The sequence below is a fragment of the Bos indicus genome, chromosome X, assembly GCF_029378745.1.
Source record: "Bos indicus isolate NIAB-ARS_2022 breed Sahiwal x Tharparkar chromosome X, NIAB-ARS_B.indTharparkar_mat_pri_1.0, whole genome shotgun sequence".
NCBI lineage: Eukaryota > Metazoa > Chordata > Mammalia > Artiodactyla > Bovidae > Bos > Bos indicus.
Window position 1 is genome coordinate 58,918,294 of NC_091789.1, and position 22,863 is coordinate 58,941,156.

The 22,863-nt window shown below is 40.0% G+C and overlaps 1 protein-coding gene across 1 annotated transcript in view; it reads left to right on the forward strand.

Moving 5' to 3' along the window:
* LOC139181519 (uncharacterized) overlaps positions 1–22,863 on the forward strand; it is a 52,139-nt gene that overhangs the window by 27,184 nt on the left and 2,092 nt on the right. Inside the window, exon 3 of the mRNA XM_070785041.1 lies at positions 21,953–22,854. Within this exon, the coding sequence (XP_070641142.1) occupies positions 21,953–22,854 (902 nt within the window). The remainder of the gene's footprint in view (positions 1–21,952; positions 22,855–22,863) is intronic.

The window sequence follows — 22,863 nt, forward strand, 5'->3', positions numbered from 1 at the left end:
TTTTGGGAGAGTTGAAACTGTAATGAGGTTAAGTCTGTGTTTGATGACCAGAAGCTTAGCGTAAACGACTCCATTTTGGACCTATTGTCTTGTTTTTAACAATTGTTATGTCACCTCTTTCATTCCTGATATTTTAAAATAAAATCTCCTCGGTTTTTCCCTTGGCCAATCTAAATAAATGTAGCACTTTTTTTTTTTTTTTGGAAAGAATAAAACATTGGTCATCAATTCACTCTATTATTTTTATTTATTTTTTTTTATTGGAGCATAGTTGTATTCTGCAACTTTGCTGAATTCATTTATTAGTTCTAACACTTTTTTGGTGGGAATTCCGTTGGGCTGTTCCCTTTAAGTGTGTATTTACTTTTCCCTCTTCCTGCACTGGAACCCCTGTCCCAAGGGAAATTAGTGCTCAAGCAAGCAGGGCCTCTGCCCGAGGAAGGTCCAATGCATTGCCTGTGCAGGTTCCCATGACTCTACTCAGAGGCAGCCTTGAGTGCATGTTCCCACCCTTATTTATTCCTTCATAGCCAACTACCACTCCCAGCCTCTGCCCCAACTCATGCCCCCACCTTGTGGTGGAACCACTGGTCAGAGCAGGCAGTGCCTGAATGAAATCTTAGCATGTATCAGGGGCAAGTTGTGGTAAAGCGGCTGCTATCCAAGATCTGGGCTGCTTCTGAGGCACTCTTTGAGTAAGTGCTAACAACAGCCCCTACGGTGCAGCTCAGGCTCCACCCAGGGACTCCATAGCCTCTGCATTCCATGATCCAGTCTTGTGCCCAGTCATGTCTGCCCCAGATCCAGCGCCAAACTGTGATGTGGAGTGAGCAGAGCATTTGCAAGGCTGGGGCTTGTGGCTAGGTAGTCACCCGACAGCTGGCACCAGCTAGGGCAGAACACTTTGCACCCTGCCTGGGGGCAAGTCAGTACACGTGCACTCTTCACCAGCAGAGTCCAGGCTTCCACAGTCCTTCTAACTGTTGCAGCAGTCCTCGAACCAGTAAGAGGTTTTTCTCCTCCATGTAGAACTCCAGGACAGAGGCACCCAGTCTCTGGCTCAAATCACTCACTCCCCAGGGCAGGTGTCTGCCCATGTAATCATCCTTTTCCTCTGAGTCTCTTCCCAGAGGCATATGTCCGGACCCAATCACTTCTCTTCCTTTCCTACCTGATGATGTGTGTATCATTCTTATAGCCTGGCTTATACAGGAGTGTTTCTGCCAGTTTCCAATTAGTTTTCAGTGAGAATTGTCCCACACGTAGATGTATTTGGTATGTTCATGGGGAGAGGTGACCTCCACAACTTCTTTCTCCACCACTTTGATGAATGTTTCTCATCTTATTACTATGGATTCCTACTTTCATACTCTGCTATGGGCAAGAATTCCCAAATCCCTATTACTATAAGAAATTAATAAAGGATATTTTTGACTAAAACACATGGATCATTTCATCCTTTGCCAAAGTTAAGATCTCCATTATGACTTCCAAGTGAGTAAAGTAGGTATGTAATTGTCTCATCTCTTATTGAGAGTCCTCACTGGTGCTCAATACACACAGTGTCCCTTTATCATAAGGAGATGTTTATAAGGTTACTTACTTATTTATTTATTTATTTTAATTAAAGGCTAATTACTTTACAATATTGTGGTGGGTTTTGCCATACATTGATATGAATCAGCCACAAGTGTACACGTGTCCCACCATCCCAAATCTCCCTCCCACCTCCCTCCCCATCCCATCCCTCTGGATCATCCCAGTGCACCAGCTTTGAGTGCCCTGTTTCATGCATAGAACTTGGACTGGTCATCTATTTCACATATGGTAATAAACATGTTTCAGTGCTATTCTCTCAAATCATCCCACTCTCGCCTTCTCCCACAGAGCCCAAAAGTCTGTTCTTTATATCTGTGTCTTTTTTTGCTTTTTTCACATTGGGTTGTCATTATCATCTTTCTAAATTCCATATATATGCATTAATACACTATATTGGTGTTTTTCTTTCTCACTTACTTCACTCTGTGTAATAAGCTCAAGTTTCATCCACCTCATTAAAACTGACTCAAATATGTTCTTTTTAATAGCTGTGTATTATGTATAACACATATTATGTATATAAACCACAACGTTCTTATCCATTCATCTGCCGATGGGCATCTAGGTTGCTTCCATTCCTAGCTATTGTAAACAGTGCTGCAATGAACATTGGGGTACACGTGTCTCTTTCAACTCTGGTTTCCTCAGTGTATATGCCCAGCAGTGGGATTGCTGGGTCATATGGCAGTTCTATTTCCAGTTTTTTAAGGAATCTCCACACTCTTCTCCATAGTGGCTGTACTAGTTTGCATTCCCACCAACAATGCAAGAGTATCCCCTTTTCTCCACACCCTCTCCAGCATTTATTGTTTGTAGACCTTTTGATGGCAGCCATTCTGACTGGCATGAGATGGCACCTCATTGTGGTTTTGATTTGCATTTTTCTGATAATGAGTGATGTTGAGCATCTTTTCATGTGTTTGTTAGCCATCTGTATGTCTTCTTTGGAGAGATGTCTGTTTAGTTCTTTGGCCCATTTTTTGATGGAGTTTCCACAATGTTTTTTAAATTTATTATTATCTATTTTTATTTTTGGCTATGCTGAGTCTTCATTGCTTCTCACAGGCTTTCTCTAGCTGTGGCAAGTGCGGGACACTCTCTAGCTGCAGCTCATGAGCTTCTCATTGCAATGGATTCGTTTTGTTGCATAACACATGCTCTAGGGTGTTCAGGCTTCAGTATCTATGTCACATGGGCTCAGTAGTTGCAGCTTGGTGGGCTCTGGCAGTTGCTGCACGTGGCTTCAGTTGCCCTGCAGGGTGTGTAGTCTTCGTTGACCAGGGATCAAATCCATGTACTTTGCATTGGCAGGTGTACCACTGGACCGCCAGAAAAGTTCCACAATGTATTATTTTAAATATCTAACTTTAAAAAATGACAGTCAAAACAATAGAACTATATAAAAGATGAAAAGAACCAACTAAGAATGACTCATGAAAACAGGAAAAAAAAAACAAAAAAAAACAGTCATATAAACCATCCTTGATGAAGCCTAGACATTGAACTTACCAAATAAAGACTTTAAATCAACTGTTATAAATATATTCAAATAAGTATAGGAAAGTATGCCTACATAATAAAAGTTAAATTTGAGAAATGTATCTCACCAAATATAGAATATCAACAAGAATATATTTTTTTAAAAAAGAATAAGAAGAAAATAGAAATTCTGAAATTGAAAGTACAACAATTGAAATGAAAAACTTCCCATTGGAGGTCAATAGCAGATTTAGGGTAGGTCTACTAACATTATACAAATTGAGGAACAGAAAAGGTAAAACAAGTGAAGAAAACAGAACAGAGTCAGATCTATGGGACAAGAATCAAGCATATCAACATATACATAATGGTAGCCTCAGAAATAAAGGAGATAGAGGAATGGGCAGAAAGAGTGTATGAAGAAATTATCACTAAATTTACTAAAATAGTTGAAAATATTAATATATACACTCAAGAAATTCAGTAGCATCCAAGTAGGATACACTCTGAGAAAGACACAGCTGGACATGGTATAATCAAACTTTCAAAGCCCAAGACCAAGAGAAGATCTTGAAAGCAACAAGAAAAAGGCAACTCATCACCTATAAGAGATACTTCCTTCTCAGCAAGATCCAGGAAGACTCAGAGGTAGTGTAATGATGTATTGAAAGAAAAAGATTGTGAATTAAGGAATCTATATCTAGAAAAACTATCCTTCAAAACTGAAGAAGAAGTAGGACTTTCAGAGATAAACAAATACTTAGAGATTCATTAGTAGACCTGTCCCACAAGAAATATGAAAGGGAATCTTTCAAGACGAAACGAAAGGATCCTAGAAAATAACCCGAATTTGCATGAAGAGATAAGAAGCACCAAGAAATGTAACTGGATAAGTAATTTAAAGACAGAGGATATGGAGATTTTTGTTTTCTCATATGATTCAGTGATTCTCATATGATTCGTTTTCTCATATGATTTCCTATAGGAAAAAGTGATCATGAAACTGCATTGATGAGTTTCTAATATGTACAGATATAATTTATAAGACAATAGTACCCTTAAGAAAAGAGAAAATGCTAGGAGTTAAAAGCTTTTGTTTGCCATCGAAATTATGTTGGTATTACTCCATCTTAGAATGCTTTAGCTAAAATATTAATTATGATACCTAAGGCAACCATTAAGAAAATAACAGAAGGATAAGAGGGAAGGGATAAATTGGGAGATTGGATTGACATGTACACAGTTCAGTTCAGTCGCTCAGTCGTGTCCGACTCTTTGCGACCCCATGAATCGCAGCACGCCAGGCCTCCCTGTCCATCACCAACTCCCAGAGTTCACCCAGACTCACGTTCATCGAGTCAGTGATGCCATTCAGCCATCCCATCCTCTGTCGTCCCCTTCTCCTCCTGCCCTCAATCCCTCCCACCATCAGAGTCTTTTCCAATGAGTCAGTTCTTCGCATGAGGTGGCCAAAGTACTGGAGTTTCAGCTTTAGCATCATTCCTTCCAAAGAAACCCCAGGGCTGATCTCCTTCAGAATGGACTGGTTGGATCTCCTTGCAGTCCAAGGGACTCTCAAGAGTCTTGTCCAACACCACAGTTCAAAAGTGTCAATTATTCAGCGCTCAGCTTTCTTTATGGTCCAACTCTCACATCCATACATGACCACTGGAAAAACCATAGCCTTGACTAGACGGACCTTTGTTGGCAAAGTAATGTCTCTGCTTTTCAGTATGCTATCTAGGTTGGTCATAACTTTTCTTCCAAGGAGTAAGTGTCTTTTAATGTCATGGCTGCAGTCACCATCTACAGTGATTTTGGAGCCCAAAAAGATAAAGTCTGACACTGTTTCCACTGTTTTCCCATCTATTTCCCATGAACTGATGGGACCAGATGCCATGTACACAGTACCGTACCTAAAATAGATAACTAATAAGGACCTCCTATATAGCACAGTGAACTCTATTTAATACTCTAAATGGCCTATATGGGAAAAGAATCTAAAAAAATGTGTATATATGTATAACTGATTCACTTTGCTATACACCTGAAACTAACATTGTAAATCAACTATACACCAATAAACTATTTTTAAAATACTCCACAACATTTTTTATTTTTTTTTCTTTCTTTTTAAAAAATTTTATTTTAAAAATGTTTTCATAGTGACATTTATTGGCTTTCTTTCTGATTTTACAAGCCATACATGTTCATTGTGGACAACTAGAAAATTATAAAAGAAATCAACATAAAGTAAACATCAACAATCATCCATAACTCACCCCCCCCCCCAGAGATGGCCATCATTAGCATTTTAATGCCCTGTTTCAGTATACACATATTTTTTAATTGAAGTATAATTGACTCACAATATTGTGTTAGTTCCAGGTACACAACACAGTAATTCAATATTTCTATATGTTACAAATGATCCATCATGATATGTCCAGTTACCATCTGTCACCACACAAAGATATTACAGTATAATTGACTATATTTCCTGTACTGTGCCTTTTATCCCTGTGACTCAATTTTTTGTAACTGGAAGTTTTGTACCTCTTAATCTCTCTTACTTAATTTACTTATTCCACCACTCTTCTCCCTCAAGCAACCACCAATTTGTTCTTTTTATCTATGACTCTATTTTGCTTTATTGTGTTTGTTCATTTGTTTTGTTTTTGATATTTAACATATAAGCGATACACAGTCCTCATCTTTCTCTGTCTGACTTACGTCACTTATCATAATGTCCTCTAGGTCCATTTGTGTTGTTGCGCATAGAAAGGTTTCACTCTTTTTATGCCTGAGTTATATTCCATTGTGTATATATAACACATCTTCTTTATTCAGTCATCAGTTGATGGACACTTAGGTTGCTTCCATATCTTAGCTATTGTAAATTGGGCTTCAATGAACATAGTAAAAATATCTTTTTAATTAGTTGTCTAAATTTTATTCAAATAAATATCCAGGAATGAAGTTATTGGATTGTTGTTGTCATTGTTCTTGTTGTTCAGTCACTAAGTCCTGTCTGAATCTTTGCTGTTTCCATGGACTGCAGCACACCATGCTTCCCTGTCCTGCCTATCTCCCAGAGATTGCTCAGATTCATGTGCATTGAGTCAGTGATGCCATCTAACCATCTCATCCTCTGCCACCCATTTCTCCTTTTGCCTTCAATCTTTCCCAGCCCCAGAATTTTTACCAAAGAGTTGACTCTTTGGAACAGGTAACCAAAGTATTGGAGCTTCAGCTTTAGCATCAGTCCATCCAATGAATATTCAGGGTTGATTTCCTTTAGGATGGATTGGTTTGATCTCCTTACAGTCCGAGGAACTCTCAAGAATCTTCTCCAGCACCACAATTCAAAAGCATCAGTTCTTTGGCTCTCAGCCTTCTTTATGTTCCAACTCTCAAATCTATACTTGACTACTGGAAAAGCCATAGCTTTAACTATACAAACCTTTGTCGGCAAAGCGACGTCTGCTTTTTAACATGCTGTCTAGGCTTGCCACAGCCTTCCCTCCAAGAAGCAAGCACCTTCCACCCACATGGCTGCAGTCACCATCTGCAGTGACCCTGGAGCCCAAGAAAAGAAAATCGGTCACCGCTTCCCCACCTTCTCCTTCTATTTGCCATGAAGTGATGGGACCAAACGCCACGATCTCAGCTGTTTGAATTCCGAGTTTCAAACCAGCCTCTTCACTCTCCTCTTTCACCCTCATCAAGAAGCTCCCCAGTTCCTCCTCACCTTCCGCCACCAGAATGGTATCGTCTGCTTATCTGAGGCTATTGATATTTCGTAATCTTGATTCTAGCCTGTGATTCATCGAGCTCAGCATCTTGCATGATGCACTCTGTATAGAAGCCAACTTCTGTATAGAAGTTAAATAAGCAGGGTGACAATAATTAGCCTTGCCCCACTCATTTCCCAATCCTGAACCAGTCATTTGTTCCATCTACAGTTCTAACTATTGCTTCTTGACCAGCATACAGGCCTCTCAGAAAGCAGGCAAGGTGATCTGGCATTCCCATCCCTTTAAGAATTTTCTACAGTTTATTGTGATCCACATAGTCAAGGCTTTAGTATAATCAGTGAAGAAGAAGTAGATGTTTTCCTGGAATTCTTTTTCTTTTCTTTTAATATAAATTTATTTATTTCAATTGGAGGCTAACTACTTTACAATATTGTATTGGTTTTGCCATACATCAACATGAATCTGCCACGGGTGTACATGTGTTCCCCATCCCGAACCTCCCTCCCTCCTCCCTCCCCGTTTCATCCCTCTGGGTCATCCCAGTGCACCAGCCCCAAGCAACTAGTATCATGCATCGAACTTGGACTGGCAATTTGTTTCATATACAATATTATACATGTTTCAATGCCATTCTCCCAAATCATCCCACCCTCTCCATGATCCAGTGGACATTAGCAACCCAATCTCCGGTCCCTCCGCCTCTTCAAAACCCAGCCTATCCATCCGGAAGCCCTCAGCCCACACACCGCTGAAGGCCAGCCTGAATGACCCCAAGCACAAACCCACCAGCAAGCGAAATGAGTACAGCTGTACAGAACATCCCTTGGCATTGACCTTCTTTGGGATTGGAATGAAAACTGACCTTTCCAAGACCTGTGGCCACTGCTGAGTTTTCCAAATTTGCTGACATATTGACTGCAACACTTTAACAGCATCATCTTTGAGGATTTTAAATAGCTCTGCTGGAATTCCATCACCTCCACTAGCTTTGTTTATAGTAACGTTTCTAAAGCCCACATGACTTCACACTCCAGGATGCCTGGCTCTAGGTGAGTGACCACACCGTTGTCCACAACATTTTTTAAAAAGCTAATTAAAAGTGTAGTAAAATTGACAATAAGGCAATTAAGTTGTATAATAAAAATATCTGCTTACTAAAAAAAGAAATAAATGGATAAAGAACAAAACACATAAAATATAAGGAAAAAATTGGTGCGGCCACTATGGAGAACAATATAGAGTTTCCTCAAAAAAACTAAAATAGAACTGCCATAGGACCCAGCAATCTCACTCTTGGGCATCTACCCAGAGAAAACCATAATTCAAAAAGATACATGCACCTCAATGTTCATTGCAGCACTGTTTACAATAGCCGGGACATGGAAGCAACCTAAATGTCCATCAACAGAGGAATGGATAAAGAAGAAGTGGTGCATATATATAATGGAATATTACTCAGCCATAAAAAGGAATTAAATAGTGCCATTTGCAGACACATGGATAGAATTAGAGACTGTCATACAGAGTGAAGTAAGTTAGAAAGACAAAAACACATATTGTATTAAATCACTTATATGTGGAATGCAAAATAAATGATACTGATGAACTTATTTGCAAAGCAGAAATAGAGACAAATTTATGGATACCAAGGCAGAAGGAGGGTAGAATGAATTGGGAGATTGGGACTGACATATATCCACTATTATGTATAAAATAGATAACTAATGTATAACACAGTAACATATACTGTATAGCAAAGGGAACTCTACTCAGTGCTCTGTGGTGACATAAATGGGAAGGAAACCTAAAAAAGAGGGGACGCATGTATACGTATAACTGATTCACTTTGCTGAAAAGCAGAAACTAATGCAACATTGTAAAGCAACTATACTCCAATAAAAAATAGTTTACAAAAAGAACAAAATGGTAAACATAAATCCTACCCTATCATTAATTATATTTAATATAAATGTACTAAATCTTCCAATGAAAAGTTAGGTATTTGTAGAATAGAATTAAAAAGCAATAATCCAATGACATGCTGTCTACAAGTGACACCCCTTAGATTCAAAATAGGTTAAAAGTTAAAGGATAGAAAAATAGATAAACATTAATAATGATTAAAGGGCCAATTCATAGAAAAGACAAACCAATTATGAATATAAATGCACCTAACAAGAGAGTGCCAAAATCCATGAAAGAAAAACTGACACAATTTAAAGGCAAAGTACATAATTCAACAATAATAATTGGAATCTTCAACAACCCACTTTCACAAATGAATAGAACAGCTGGGCAGAAGAGCAACCAGAGAGTAGAAGACTTGAACAACGCTATTAATTAGTTAGATCTAACAGACATCTATAAAGGACTTTACTCAGCAGCAGAATACACATTCTTCTCAAATGAACATGGAACATTCTCCAGGACAGACCTTATATTAGATCAGAAAATTAGCCTTAATAAACTTTAAAGTTTTTCATTCATACAAAATATGTTTTCTAAACAACAGAATGATAACACAGATGTTAAGAAGATGAGGTTGAAGGGAAGAATGTAAGTATTCATTCACATCCCTTTGGAGAAAGAAGTATGAGATGATATCAAGTTGTATAATGATGACAAGTTATAGAATGGCTTGCATTGAACAATCCCATTTTGAGGGAAAAAACCCACAGTGAAACTGATTTTTAAAAAAAGACTACATTTGGTTTTTTTCTTAATATATGTATTTTATTGAACTTTAGCTGACTTACAACGTTTCAGGTACACAGCAAGGTGATTCAGTTATACATATACACATATATTATTTTTCAGATTATTTTCTATTATAGGTTATTACAAGTTATTGATTATAGTTCCCTGTGAAAGTGTTAGTCGCTAAGTCCTGTCCGACTCTTTGCGACCCCGTAGACTGTAGCCCGCCAGGCTCCTCTGTCCATGGGATTCTCCAGGCAAGAATACTGGAGTGGGTTGCCATTCCCTTCTGCAGGGAATCTTTCCAACCCAGGGATCGAACCTGGGTCTCCTACATTGCAGGCAGATTCTTTACCATCTGAGCCACCTAAACCTTTGTTGCTTGTTGCATATCTTTTTTTAAAACTAGAGATGTAGCATTCTATTCATTCTAAGTCAAACAAGTGGAATCAAAATGTCAAAAATTTTAGTTAGGCAAAAATTCTTAAGTTTTCTTTAAAAAAAAAAATATATATATATATATTATACATACTATTTACACATATGCATGCAAAAGCTTTTCTACTACACTTGAAAAAGGCTTGAGAAAGACCATCAAACAAAAGAAGAAAGGGAGAAATTGGAAAGCATAAACTAACTGAAATGGGAACACTGAATATGAAATAGAAAAAGTGAAACAAACTAGATAAAAGTAAAAGATCATAACATAGAAAAAATGACATTTGTGTATGTCCTCTTTATTTGTCTCTACTAAGTTTGGTGGAACTCTCTGAATACTCAGAAAAGCTGCATACATATGTTGTGGCTGAATTTGACTGATGTTGTTTTCAATGCCACACTGAAATGCATGCTGAAGGTTTTGCTTTGATACTGATCTCTAATGTGTGTGTGTGTGTGTTGTGCATTTGCATCTATATTAATATATACATCTTTGTGTGTATATATATATATATATATATGTATAACTCTTTGTATATGTGTGTATATTCACATTTGTGTTTACATGTACTTAGATGCATACATGTGTATTTGTATACATGCATGCCTACATTTGTGTGTTTGTTCATGTGTGTGTATAGAGGTTGAGAGATCAGACAATGGTATTTATTTACTTATCTATTTATTTTCAGCTGTGTTCGATCTTTGTTGCTAGGGGGGCTTTCTCTAGTTAGGGCAAGTAGGAGGGGCTACTCTCTAGTTGCAGTGGCGTGGGCTTCTCATTGCAGTGGCTTCTCTTGTTGCCAAGCACAGGCTCTAGGGCACATGGGATTCAGTAGTTGTGGTTCCTGGACTCAAGAGCACAGGCTAAATAGTTGTGGCCCATCGTCTATTTGCTCTGAGGCATATGGGATCTTCCCAGATCAGAGATTTAGCCCGTGTTTCCTCCATTACCAGGCGGATTCTTTACTGAGCCACCAGGGAAGTCCCTAAGAAGTCCCTAAGAAGTCCCTAAGAATTTAATTTTTGGTTTAGTTTGTAAGCAACAGTCATTACTTCAGGTGGTATGGTTATAATAGCTGCTTTAATATATTTTTCTGGTGATTCCAATACTTGCATCATCCTGAAGTTGTCTCTCTTGTTTGAACTTTAGCTTGTAACTTTTAAACTTTTTCCTGCTTCTTCATACACCAATTAATTTTAAGTATATCCTAGACATTTTAGTATTATATTGTTAGACATGGTATCTGACTTAATACTAAGGAGTGTGTTTATTTTTTATTTGTTTGTTTAGTTTACTTTGTTTTAGGTTCAGACCACAAATTTTTATCCTAATTTTGTTGTTGCAGTCTCCGTTAAAATTTCAAAGTCTTTGCAGTGCTATTCATATCTGGCCCAAATATGGGCCACCCGCTGAGGACAGTGGGATCTAGACAGTAGTCTACTTGTTTGATCAGTTCTAAAATTATTTGATATTGTTCTTAGCTTGAGATCCAAGTGTATGCAGTCTTTTCTTGAGCCAAGAGCTTTATACACAATTTTACATGGTTAGGTTGGGCTCTAAGCATGAGGGCAAACATTATTAAGAAGAACGGAGTGCCCTGGCACATTTAAAAATGATTCCGTTTCCCCTCTTTCCCTCTCCTGCTGGAAGCATGAGAAGTTTTCACAGTGACATATTTATTGTACTGTGAGAACCTGGCTAAGTTCCTAGAGGTAAAACAAAAGTGTGGAGAACTCCTATAACTGGGTCATCCTGGGGTTGTTAACTCACAGACTTGTCCACACCGCTGGTTCCTGCAGAGGTTTCTGACCTTGAATTTTTGCTTTGCTAAGTTAGGATTCTCTGTATTCACTTGTCTCTCCAATGTTCAGGGAGCAGTTTGGCCTATGCTCTCTCTTCTCTATGAATCTAAGATGAGTTGCTGACTTTTCAGTGTGTTCAACTTTTAACTTGCATTTAGGGTGGAGTGGCAACGTCCAATCTCCTCGTATGTGGAACAGGAGTTGAAGCCTGCCATTGACTGGTTTCTTAAAAACATGAAACCAATCTTGTAGTCTTGGGATAATCTCTGCTTTGTCATAATGTACTATCATTTTATGTATCGCCATGTTGATTTTTGTGACTATATTCAAGAATGACATTTGAGTGTAATTTTGAGGTTTTAAAAACTGCCCTTTTCAGATGTCAATAAACTTCATTAACAACTTGGGTAGTAATCACCTCCCATGCCAGCTTCATTTTCTGAAAATTTCTAAAGAATGGATGCTATTTTTTTCTTGAGCATGTGATAGAATTCACCTATGTGAATATATGGCAATAGAGGGATATTTGGAAGTTTGTGAAGAGTTATTCAAATTTTTAACAAAAAGAAGCTTTTTATTTCAGCTTTTATCAATTCTAGGGTTAAGGTTGCATTTTTCTTAGGTTTAGAATTTTTTGATCTACCTAAATTGTCAAATCTATTGCTATTAAATGGATGATTATACTGTATCAATAACATTTTATAACAATTTATTGAGAAATAATTAGTCTATCATAATGTATACCATTTAAAGTGTACAAATCAATGGTTTTTTATGCTATTTATAGAATTATACAATCAACACTACTATCTAATTCCAGAACATTTCATTTCCTCCAGTACTCCCTTTATCCATTAGCAGACACACTCAATTTTCCACCCTCTGAGCCATAGGAAAGCACTAGTTGCTTTTTTTATATATTTGTCTCTTCTGGACTTTTACTAGAAATGGAATCACACAATTCATGGTGTATGATCATTGGAAGCAATAGATACAACTCTTCATTGTACAAGTAATCCTCAGTAAGATTTGTGCCAATTTCTCTGCAGAAACCATAGAGGACAGGTGACATTGGAATGATATATTAAAAAACAGACAATGAACAAATGAAAACTTCTTTCAACCAAGAATTCTATATGTGTGGGAAATGGAAGGTAGATAAATTCATTCCAAGAGAAACAAAAACTGAGGGATTACACAGCTAGTAAGCCTGCTGGACAGAAAATAATAAAGTAGTCCTTCAGGGTGAAGTGACACAACAGTGGGCACCTATTTGGAGGAATGTGAAGAAATAAACCACAAAGGTCAAGGGAACTGCACAGATTATGCACAGCATTACTGCAAACGCCAGAATTACTGCATTTGGGGTTTCTTTCTGACTCTTCTTTTTTTAAAAAAATCATTTATTTATTAATGGCCTCACTGGGTCTTCGTTGCAGCAGGATCTTTGTTGCATCATGAGTGCTTCTCTCTAGTTGTGACACATGGGCTCCAGATCATGCAGATCAGGAGGCGTGGCCCACAGGCTTAGTTGCTCCACCACATGTGGCATTTTAGTTCCTGGACCAGGGATTGAACCCTCATCTCCTGCATTGGAAGGTGGATTCTAAACACTGGATCACCAGGGAAATCCATGTAACTTCTCTTTTTGCTCTCCTCTTTGTATGTTGATTTAAAATAGAGATGTATAAAGCAGTAACCATAAAACCGTTAGTGCAAACCATGTACAAACATGATATTTGTCACAATAACTAAATAAGGGAATATAGCGCAGCTGGGAAGAAGCAGAGTTTAGAATACTATGAAAACTAGCTCACTAAAATACACACTTGATTATTCTAAAATTAAGATACTAAGTATAATTCACAGCATAGCCACCCAGCCTCCCAAAAATAAACACAAAAAAATTTAAAGGCTCCGAACTTAAAAAAAAAAAAAAAGTAAGTAAAGACAAAGAGTGATAGTCACTTTGTACACTAGAAAAATCCAATTAATCACAGAAAAAAGACAGTAATTGAGGAATGAAGGAACCAAAAAGGTATGGCATGTGGAAAGTAAGAAAATGTCAGGAAAAATATTTCCTTGGAAGTAATCACCACAATACCAATGTATAAAACTTTTCTTTGAAAAGACAGATTGGCAAAGGGGATTAATAACAAATGTTACCCACTATATGTTATCTACAAGAGCCTTGCCTTGTATCCAAAGACAGATAGTTTGAAAACAAAAGGATGGACAATGGTATTCCATGCAAATCATCCTAAAGTGATAGATGCAGTGGCTATACTGATATCAGATGAAATAGATTTTAACAAGAGTGTTTTTTTTTTTTTTTTAAACAGAATGCCAAAAACGGATTTCTGTGTTAATAAAAGGATCAGTAAGGGGAGATGTAACAGTTATTCATCCATATAGTCCTAACAGACTCCCAGAATACATAAAACAATAAACCTGGAGACTTCAATACTCTATTTTCAATGAGGGATAGGCAGACAGACAGAAGACCAATAATGAAATTAAGGAAGGAACCGCTAGAACTAATTAACATCTGTAGAGCACACCGCCGAGAAAATCACATGTGTTAGGGAAGTTACAGCAAAGGAGAAGGAAAGTTTGCTACCCTTGCTTGACACAGACACACGTGAGAAGCAACCAGGAAGCATTATTCACAATTCTTCCATTGTGGGTGGCCTGGAGCTATGCTTTTCCACAACTCTTTAGAAAGCCAACCTGAACCTGCCCTGTGGGCTCCTTTCTGGATGACTGCCCCATGATCTACCTGCTACTGCATTCCATGATCCGTCTGCAGTGACCAGCCTACACACACTACACTGGGATTCTTATCTCCAGAGGCTCTAGGGTGCCCCCCAGAAAGTGGGAATTGACCATGGAGCAGTTAAGAAACTATGTCATCAGCACTCCCTGTCACTATTGGCTGAACACTCCCTTGGCTTCCACTCTATGGATTAATCGATGATCCCTAGTCTCAGAATGCATGCTGGGAGGGGCCAAGCACCAGGGGCAACCCAGTACCACTCAGGCCAGGATACAGTCAATTACCCATAGTTCCCTCCTCAGGTGCTAGAACAATAAGTTAGGGTGGGAAGAGATGGCTGAGGTTGAGAGAGACAACAGAATAGGCACAAGCCAAAGCACAATCCAGGCACCTTTGGCAGTTTCAACCCAGGTTGCCTTCACCTTAAACTAAAAAAAAAAAAACAAACAAAAAAAAACACAAACATTTAGTTAGCAAAGGAGAAGTGAGTTAAAGCTGTCCAGCATCATGGTTGGGATCTCCCTCATCCACTGCACTAATAAAGGAGGGATCCCCTACCCTAAGTAGTGTGAGATGACCAAGCATGCAACGCTGGACAGATGGACAGCGAGCTGTTTGTGAGTCTCATGGACTAACAGCTGGCCAGGGGTGGGCGGGGGGGGGGGGTGGCAACAGGAAACGCCAAGCAGGACAATGAGGGTGTGGGACTTAAGAGGAGAGTTCACCTGCAGGGACCATGGGAAATAAATGTTGTAGTAACAAGAGGATGGGACACACCCACGTTCCCACACGAGGAGATGACTGTCCTATTGGAATATTGCACTGGCTGGCAGGGAAGTACAACTTGGTGGTTGGGGGAATGGGTGCAGTACAGCTAGTCTGCTTGACAGGGGAGAATCAGCTGAGTGGGGTAGTCTTCCCACAAGGAAGGGGACATTGCAGGTGAGAGCAGGAGAAAGCAGAGTTGGGCCAGTGGAGTAATACGAGTCTCAAAGGCATTAAGGCAGCATTGAAAATTTGAGGTCTTAACATACAGATGGGAATCTTATATAATGAGGTCTACAGATGAAACGGAAAAGGCAATGGCACCCCACTCCAGTACTTTTGCCTGGAAAATCCCATGGATGGAGGAGCCTGGTGGGCTGCAGTCCATGGGGTTGCTAAGAGTCGGACGCGACTGAGCGACTTCACTTTCACTTTTCACTTTCATGCATTGGAGAAGGAAATGGCAACCCACTGCAGTGTTCTTGCCTGGACAATCCCAGGGACGGGGAAGCCTGGTAGGCTGCCGTCTACGGGATCGCACAGAGTCAGACACGACTGAAGTGACTTAGCAGCAGCAGCAGCAGCACAGATGAAAAGCAATCACTTTCAAAATGACAGTGACCTTTTTTGGCAGAAAAAAAAAAGCTGGTCCTAAAATTCATGTGCAATTACAAGAGACCAGAAATAGCTAAGACGATCTTGAAAAAGAAAATTCGAAGATTCCACTACCCTGTGTCAGTTTCAACCCAACCCATGTACCATGGCAACAGTAATCAAGACGGTGTGGTACTGAGATAATGAAAGACATGCAGATCAACAGAATAGAACAGGGAGTCTGGAAATAAACCCAGATATCTACCCTCAATTGATTTTCCCCTGGGATATCAGATCATTAAGTGGTGAGAAGTGGGAATCTTTTCCCCAAAATGGTATGAGGACAGCTGGATATACATATGCAATAGAATAAAGTTGGACTCTTACATTATGCCAAATACGGACGTTAAATGGATAAAGAATTAGCTGTAAGAGCTAAAAACATAAAACTTTTAGAACAAATACAAGGGTATATTAGATTGCTGGGCTTGCTATCACAAAATACCACAGACCGATCGCTTAAACAGCACAAGTTTATTTGCTGACACCTTTGGAAACTAGAAGTCCAAGAACAAGGTGTGAGCAGGTTTGGTTTCTTGTGAGGGCTTGCAGATGGCGAGCTTCTCCCTGCATCCTTACATGATCGTTCCTCCAGTGTATACCCATCTCTGGCGTGTCTTCCTGTCACCAAGTATACTTTTGTCTAGGATACCAGTCAGACTCATTAGGGTCTAACCATATGACCTCTGCTGACCTTAAGGTCCTGTCACCAAAAACAACCACATTTTGAAGTAATGGGGCTTAGACATTAAACATGTGGAAATAAGGGGGGTCCATAATTCAGTCCTCAGAAGGGCTAAATCTTCATAACCTTCATTTGGCAATGGATTCGTAAATATGATGATAAAAGCATAAGTAACAAAAGAAGAAACAGATACATTGAATTTTTTTTTCTTTTTTTAATTTATTTTTACACATATATATTTATGTATTTTTTAATCTATTTATTTTAATTGGAGGTTAATTACTTTACAATATATTGAATTTCATAAAAATCAAAAATATTTCTATATCAAAGAACATTAATAAGACAGTGAAAGCACAACCTAGAAAATAGGATAAGAATCTTGTGGTATGCATATATCTAATAAAGGTCTAGTATCCAGAACACATGAAAAACATTTACAACTCAACAAGTAGCCAAGGAATCTGAGTGAGAAATGAGCATAGAATGTGAATACAAATTTTTCCAAACTAGATATACAAATGTGCCATAAGGACGTCAAAATAAGCTTAACATAATTAGTCATTAAGGAAATACAAGGAAAAGCCACCACATGATGTCACAAAAAAGAGATTCGTAAGTAGATTTTTTTTTTAAGTGAAAAATAAAACATATTTATGAAGATGTAGAGGCATTGGGATCCCTGTACATTACTGTTGGGAAATGCCAAAGACTGTTCAAACTACCACACAAATACACTCATTTCACATGCTAGCAAGGTAATGGTCAAAATCCTTCAAGCTAGGTTTCAACAGTATGTGAACCAAAAACTTCCAGATTTACAAGCTGGATTTACAAAAGGCAGAGGAATCGGAGATTAAGCTGCCAACATCCATTGGATCATAGAAAGAATTCCAGAAAAACGTCTACTTATGTTTCTTTGACTATGCTAAAGCCTTTCCTTATGTGGATCACAAGAAACTATAGAAAAACTTAAAGAGACAGAAATATCAGACCATCTTACTTGCCTCCTGAAAAACCTATATGTAGGTCAAGAAGCAACAGTTAGAAGCAGACATGGAATAACTGACTGGTTCTAAATTGGGAAAGGAGTACATAAAGGCTGTATAATGTCACCGTGTTTATTTAACTTATATGCAGAATACATCATGGGAAATGCTGGACTGGATGAAGGACAAGCTGGAATCAAGACTACCAAGAGAAATACCAATAACCTGAGATATGCAGAAGACACCACACTTATGGCAGAATGCAAAGTGGAACTGAAGAGCCTCTTGATGAAAGTGAAAGAGGAGAGTGAAAAAGTTGGCTTAGAACTCAACACTCAAAAAACTAAGATCATGGCATTTGGTCCCATCACTTAATGACAAATAGATGGGGAAACAATAGAAACGGTGACAGATTTATTTTCTTGGGCTCCAAAATCACTGCAGATGGTGACTACAGCCATGAAATTAAAAGACGCTTGCTACTTGGAAGAAAAGCTATGACAAACCTAGACAGTGAATTAAAAAGCTGAGACATTACTTTGATGACAAAAGTCCATATAGACAAAGTTTTTCCTGTAGTCATGTATGGACGTGAGAGTTGGACCATAACGGAGGCTGAGCACTGAAGAATTGATGCATTCAAACTGCGGTGTTGGAGAACACTCTTGAGAGTCCCCTGGACTGCAAGGAAAACAAACCAGTCAATGCTAAAGGAAATCAACCCTGAATGTTCACTGGAAGGACTGATGCTGAAACTGAAGCTCCAATACTTTGGCCACCTGATGCGAAGAGCCAACTCATTGGAATAGACTTTGATGCTGGGAAAGATAGAAGGCAGGAGGAGAAGGGGACAACGGAGGACGACACGGTTGGATGGCATCACCAGCTCCATGGACATGAGTTTGAGCAAACTCTGAGAGATGGTGAAGGAAAGGGAAGCCTGGCATGCTGCAGTCCATGGGATTGCAAAAAGTCAGACACAACTGAGGGGCAGAACAACTGAACAACAGCAAGTAGCTGTAAAAAAGAGACTGAAAGTTCCTGAAAAAGGTAAAAGCCTTATGGTTGTCTCATCAATTCCACTATTATCTATATAAGCCAAAGAATTAGAAGTATTTGTTCAAACAAAAGGTAACAAAAAGTTCTATCCCCACGTTCATAGCAGCCCTAACCGAAATGGGAACCCAAATGGGAAACATCCCAAGGATCCACCAACTTGTCCTCAACTTGTTTCACATTCATAAACAAAAGTGACCCTCTGTACACAGGCATAGCATTCAGCAGCAAAAAGGAATGAGAGAGGCCAGACACAAAAGGTCACATATTGTAGGATTTTATTTCTCTCAGCTATCTAGAAAATGTAAGTTCATAGAGGGAAACAGAAGATTAGTAGTTACCAGAGCCTGGTTATCAGAGTAGTTATCAGAGCAGTGAGGGGGAAATGGAAAAGGAGTGATTACTGGCATGGGGTTTCCTTTAGGAGTGATGATTTATTTAGGCACAACAGAGAGAATGGCTGAGAAGCATTGTGAACGTACTAAATGCCTGTGACATTCACCACAATAGTGCAATAATATTTTTAAACATAAAAAGTGCTTATTGGCTTAAGACTTCTGCAAATAGATTGGGAATTGACTTCAACAAATGCTGGGCTTCCTTTGTGGCTCAGCTGGTCAAGAATCCTCCTGCAATGTGGGAGGCCTGGGTCTGACCCCTGGATTTGGAAGATCCACTGGAGAAGGGAATGGCTACCCACTCCAGTACTCTAGCCCAGAGAATTCCATGGACTGTGTAGTCCATGGGGTCGCAAACAGTCGGACATGACATGACTGAGTGACTTTCACTTTCACTTTTCAGCAAATGCTGAAATGCATGCTTTAGGAAAACTCTTTGAACATAATACCGGGGAACGAAATAGAGGAATACTTGAAGATATCCCTAAATTTTTAAAAGATGCCCCTATAGTGTTAAGGGAGCTACTGAAGAGACCCAATAGATGTATTTGCCTCAAGAATTTTATGATTGTGATGTTTCAGTGCTCCAGATCATAGCAGCCATTCTCCTAAAATAGCCCCTAGTGGGCATAGGCACTCGGACATATGGCTCATAAAGTTAAATTGAGTCTTTGACACTTAGAAATGGGCTTGACAGCTTGGGACCCAATGGACTATCCCCATTGAAAATACTGAGTATGAGTTAGGTAAAACAAAACAAGGCCGGTATAAGGGGTGAAATCTATAATGCATAAGTTCTATATAGGGCAAGGTTGATTATCTTCACTGTGTCTCCTACTAAAGGCCATAACTCCCAAATACCGTCACCTGGGGGATGGAGTGGGTAAACATTTAAATATATGCATTTGGGAGGGGGTGTCACTGTTTAGCATAGAGCAGGTGATTAGCACAGTCCTGAAAAGAAGTCTCTCTTCATTTCTCGGAGCCTTGAAGTGAATTGGGGAGCCCTGATGAATCCCTTTTCAGCTCCTATTTTTACTCCTTCCACTCTCCAGTCTCCATTCTCGAGGCATCTATGTCAACTTCTATGTTCTTCTCTAAGTAATTTTAGCAACATTAAAACCTCCAAATTCTCCTTCTGTCTCTCACAGGAGGTTGAAACAGTTGCTCATATGTGATCTATACACTTAATCTTTTTTTCTTTATATTTAAATATATATAAAGAAAATAAATATAATATATATATATATATAATATATACATATATATATTACACACACACACACACACATATATATATGTGTGTGTGTGTATATATATATACACACATTATCAGAGAAGGCAATGGCACCCCACTCCAGTACTCTTGCTTTGAAAATCCTATGGATGGAGGTGCCTGTTAGGGGCAATCCATGGGGTCGCTAAGAGTCAGACACGACTGAGCGACTTCACTTTCACTTTTCACTTTCATGCATTGGAGAAGGAAATGGCAACCCACTCCAGTGTTCTTGCCTGGAGAATCCCAGGGACCGGAGAGCCTGGTAGGCTGCTGTCTATGGGGTTTCACAGAGTCAGACACGACTGAAGTGACTTAGCATAGCATATATATTATTGATGTATAGTTGCCTTACAAAGTTCCAGGTGCACAGCAAGGTGATTCAGTTATACATATACACATATATTATTTTTCAGTTTATTTTCTATTATAGGTATTTCAAGAGATTGACAAAGGGACTACAGTTCCCAGTGTTATATAGTAAAACTTTGTTGGTTGTTGCTCATCTTCTTTTTAAATTAGAAATCTAGCATTCTATTCATACTAAGTCAAACAAGTGGAATCAAAATGTCATAATTTTTTTAGTTAGGCAAACATTAAAACGTTTTCTAAAATATATATTATATGTACTACTGAGTAACTATTATTCATTTAATACCATTGTACCATGAGTGGTCAACACAAAAGTAGTAGAATTCTATATCACCAAAGCTACCATTCAAGAGGAAAACCTGACACATATCAGAATTATCTTAGAATTTTTTGAAAAATGCCAAGGTATTGCTTTTATTCTCCAAAGCTATAGATATGTTGCTAATGAGCAGCCATGCTTAAAATCAACTGGACCATAATGATAATCTTTTAGTTTTATCTAGTTTGTTTCATTTTTTTCTATTTCATGTTCAGTGCTCCCGTTTAATTCAGTTTATGTTTTCCAATTTCTCCATCTCTTACCTTTGATGTTCTTTCTCAAGCCTTTATGAAGTTTTTAAAATAAGTGTATCTCTGATGACCTGAGCTGACACAAGGTGGCAACTGGGGATCACACCCAGCTTCCCATACCCCAGGGTGCTGCTGCCTATAGGGACATTGCCATTTTGCTTTTGCAAGGGTACAATGTAAAGGACAGAGAAGGCAATGGCACCCCACTCCACTACTCTTGCCTGGAAAATCCCATGGACGGAGGAGCCTGGTAGGCTGCAGTCCATGGGGTTGCTAGGAGTGGGACACGACTGAGCGACTTCACTCACTTTTCACTCTCATGCATTGAAGGAGGAAATGGCAACCCACTCCAGTACTCTTGCCTGGAGGATCCCAGGGATGGGGGAGCCTCGTGGGCTGCCATCTATGGGGTCGCACAGAGTCGGACACGACTGAAGCGACTTAGCAGCAGAAGCAGCAGCAATGGAAAGGAAGGGACTCCTGTGGGCTCAAAGTATGACCTGGTGCTGGAAGGCTTGCATGCAATTTGAAAGCCTTGATCACTCATTGGACGGCGGTCATGCCAATCTTTGCCTCCTGGCAAATGAGCTTAGAGCTGGCGCTGGAGGAAGTGGTCGCCGGTTGACCCTTCCAGCTCCACCTACCGTCGCCAGCCCATCAGGGTCTTTCCCGCCTTGACTGCGGTCAGCTCAGCTTCAGTCTTGGTGGGCCGGTCTGTGGGCCACCCCCTCACCATTCCTGTTGTGGGGCCTACACCAGCAACTCGCAGACTCCTGTTCCCTGTGCAGCCGACGTCTCTGCTTTCCCACCCCCACCCTGCGGTTCCACTGCCAACAGCGTCTCCTCAGCGCAACGCTCAGCCCGGCGGCCGCCATCTTCCCCACAGACATCACTGCAGGACGATCGCTGTCTGGCACGTCTCTCCTGCCATGTCTGCCACAGAGGAGCACGACTGGATCCCAGGTGGCAAGGAGAGAGCTGGTGGTGGGGCGGGCCGCGACCCCAGTCTCCTTGGGGTCCAAGCATCTGCTTGCGAGGGGACGGAAGGAGTCGAGGAGGCCACGGCTCTTCTGGCTTCCTTGGAGGTCTCCAGAGCCCTTCCCGGGGAGCAGGGTTGGCCACAGGCCGCAGTGGAAGAGGAATGTGGTAGAGAGCCGTTAGAGGAGTCGGAGATGGAGGAAGATGTAGAGATGCAGGAGGACAAGGAAGAGAGTGAGATCGATTTCGAGTTGGGGGACGTGGAGGAGGAGGAGCACCTGTCTGGAGAGGGCGAGGAAGAGGAGGACGAGAATGAGCAGGAGGGTGCGGCAGTGGTTGCAGGCCTTGGATTCTGCATGGATACGTTTGGGCCCCTGTTCCAGGGTCACCTCGACTCCTTTCTACGCAATTTCCGTAACAACAGACATGTCCTGTTCTGGCCTCACGCTGACCGCCTGATGGCCAGGGGCTGCTCCCAGCCACCCTCGGACGCTGGAGAAGGTCCGGTGCCTCCTCAGGAGCAGGAAGACCTGGGAGAGGGAGGCAGAGTCTTGCAGGGTGAGTACC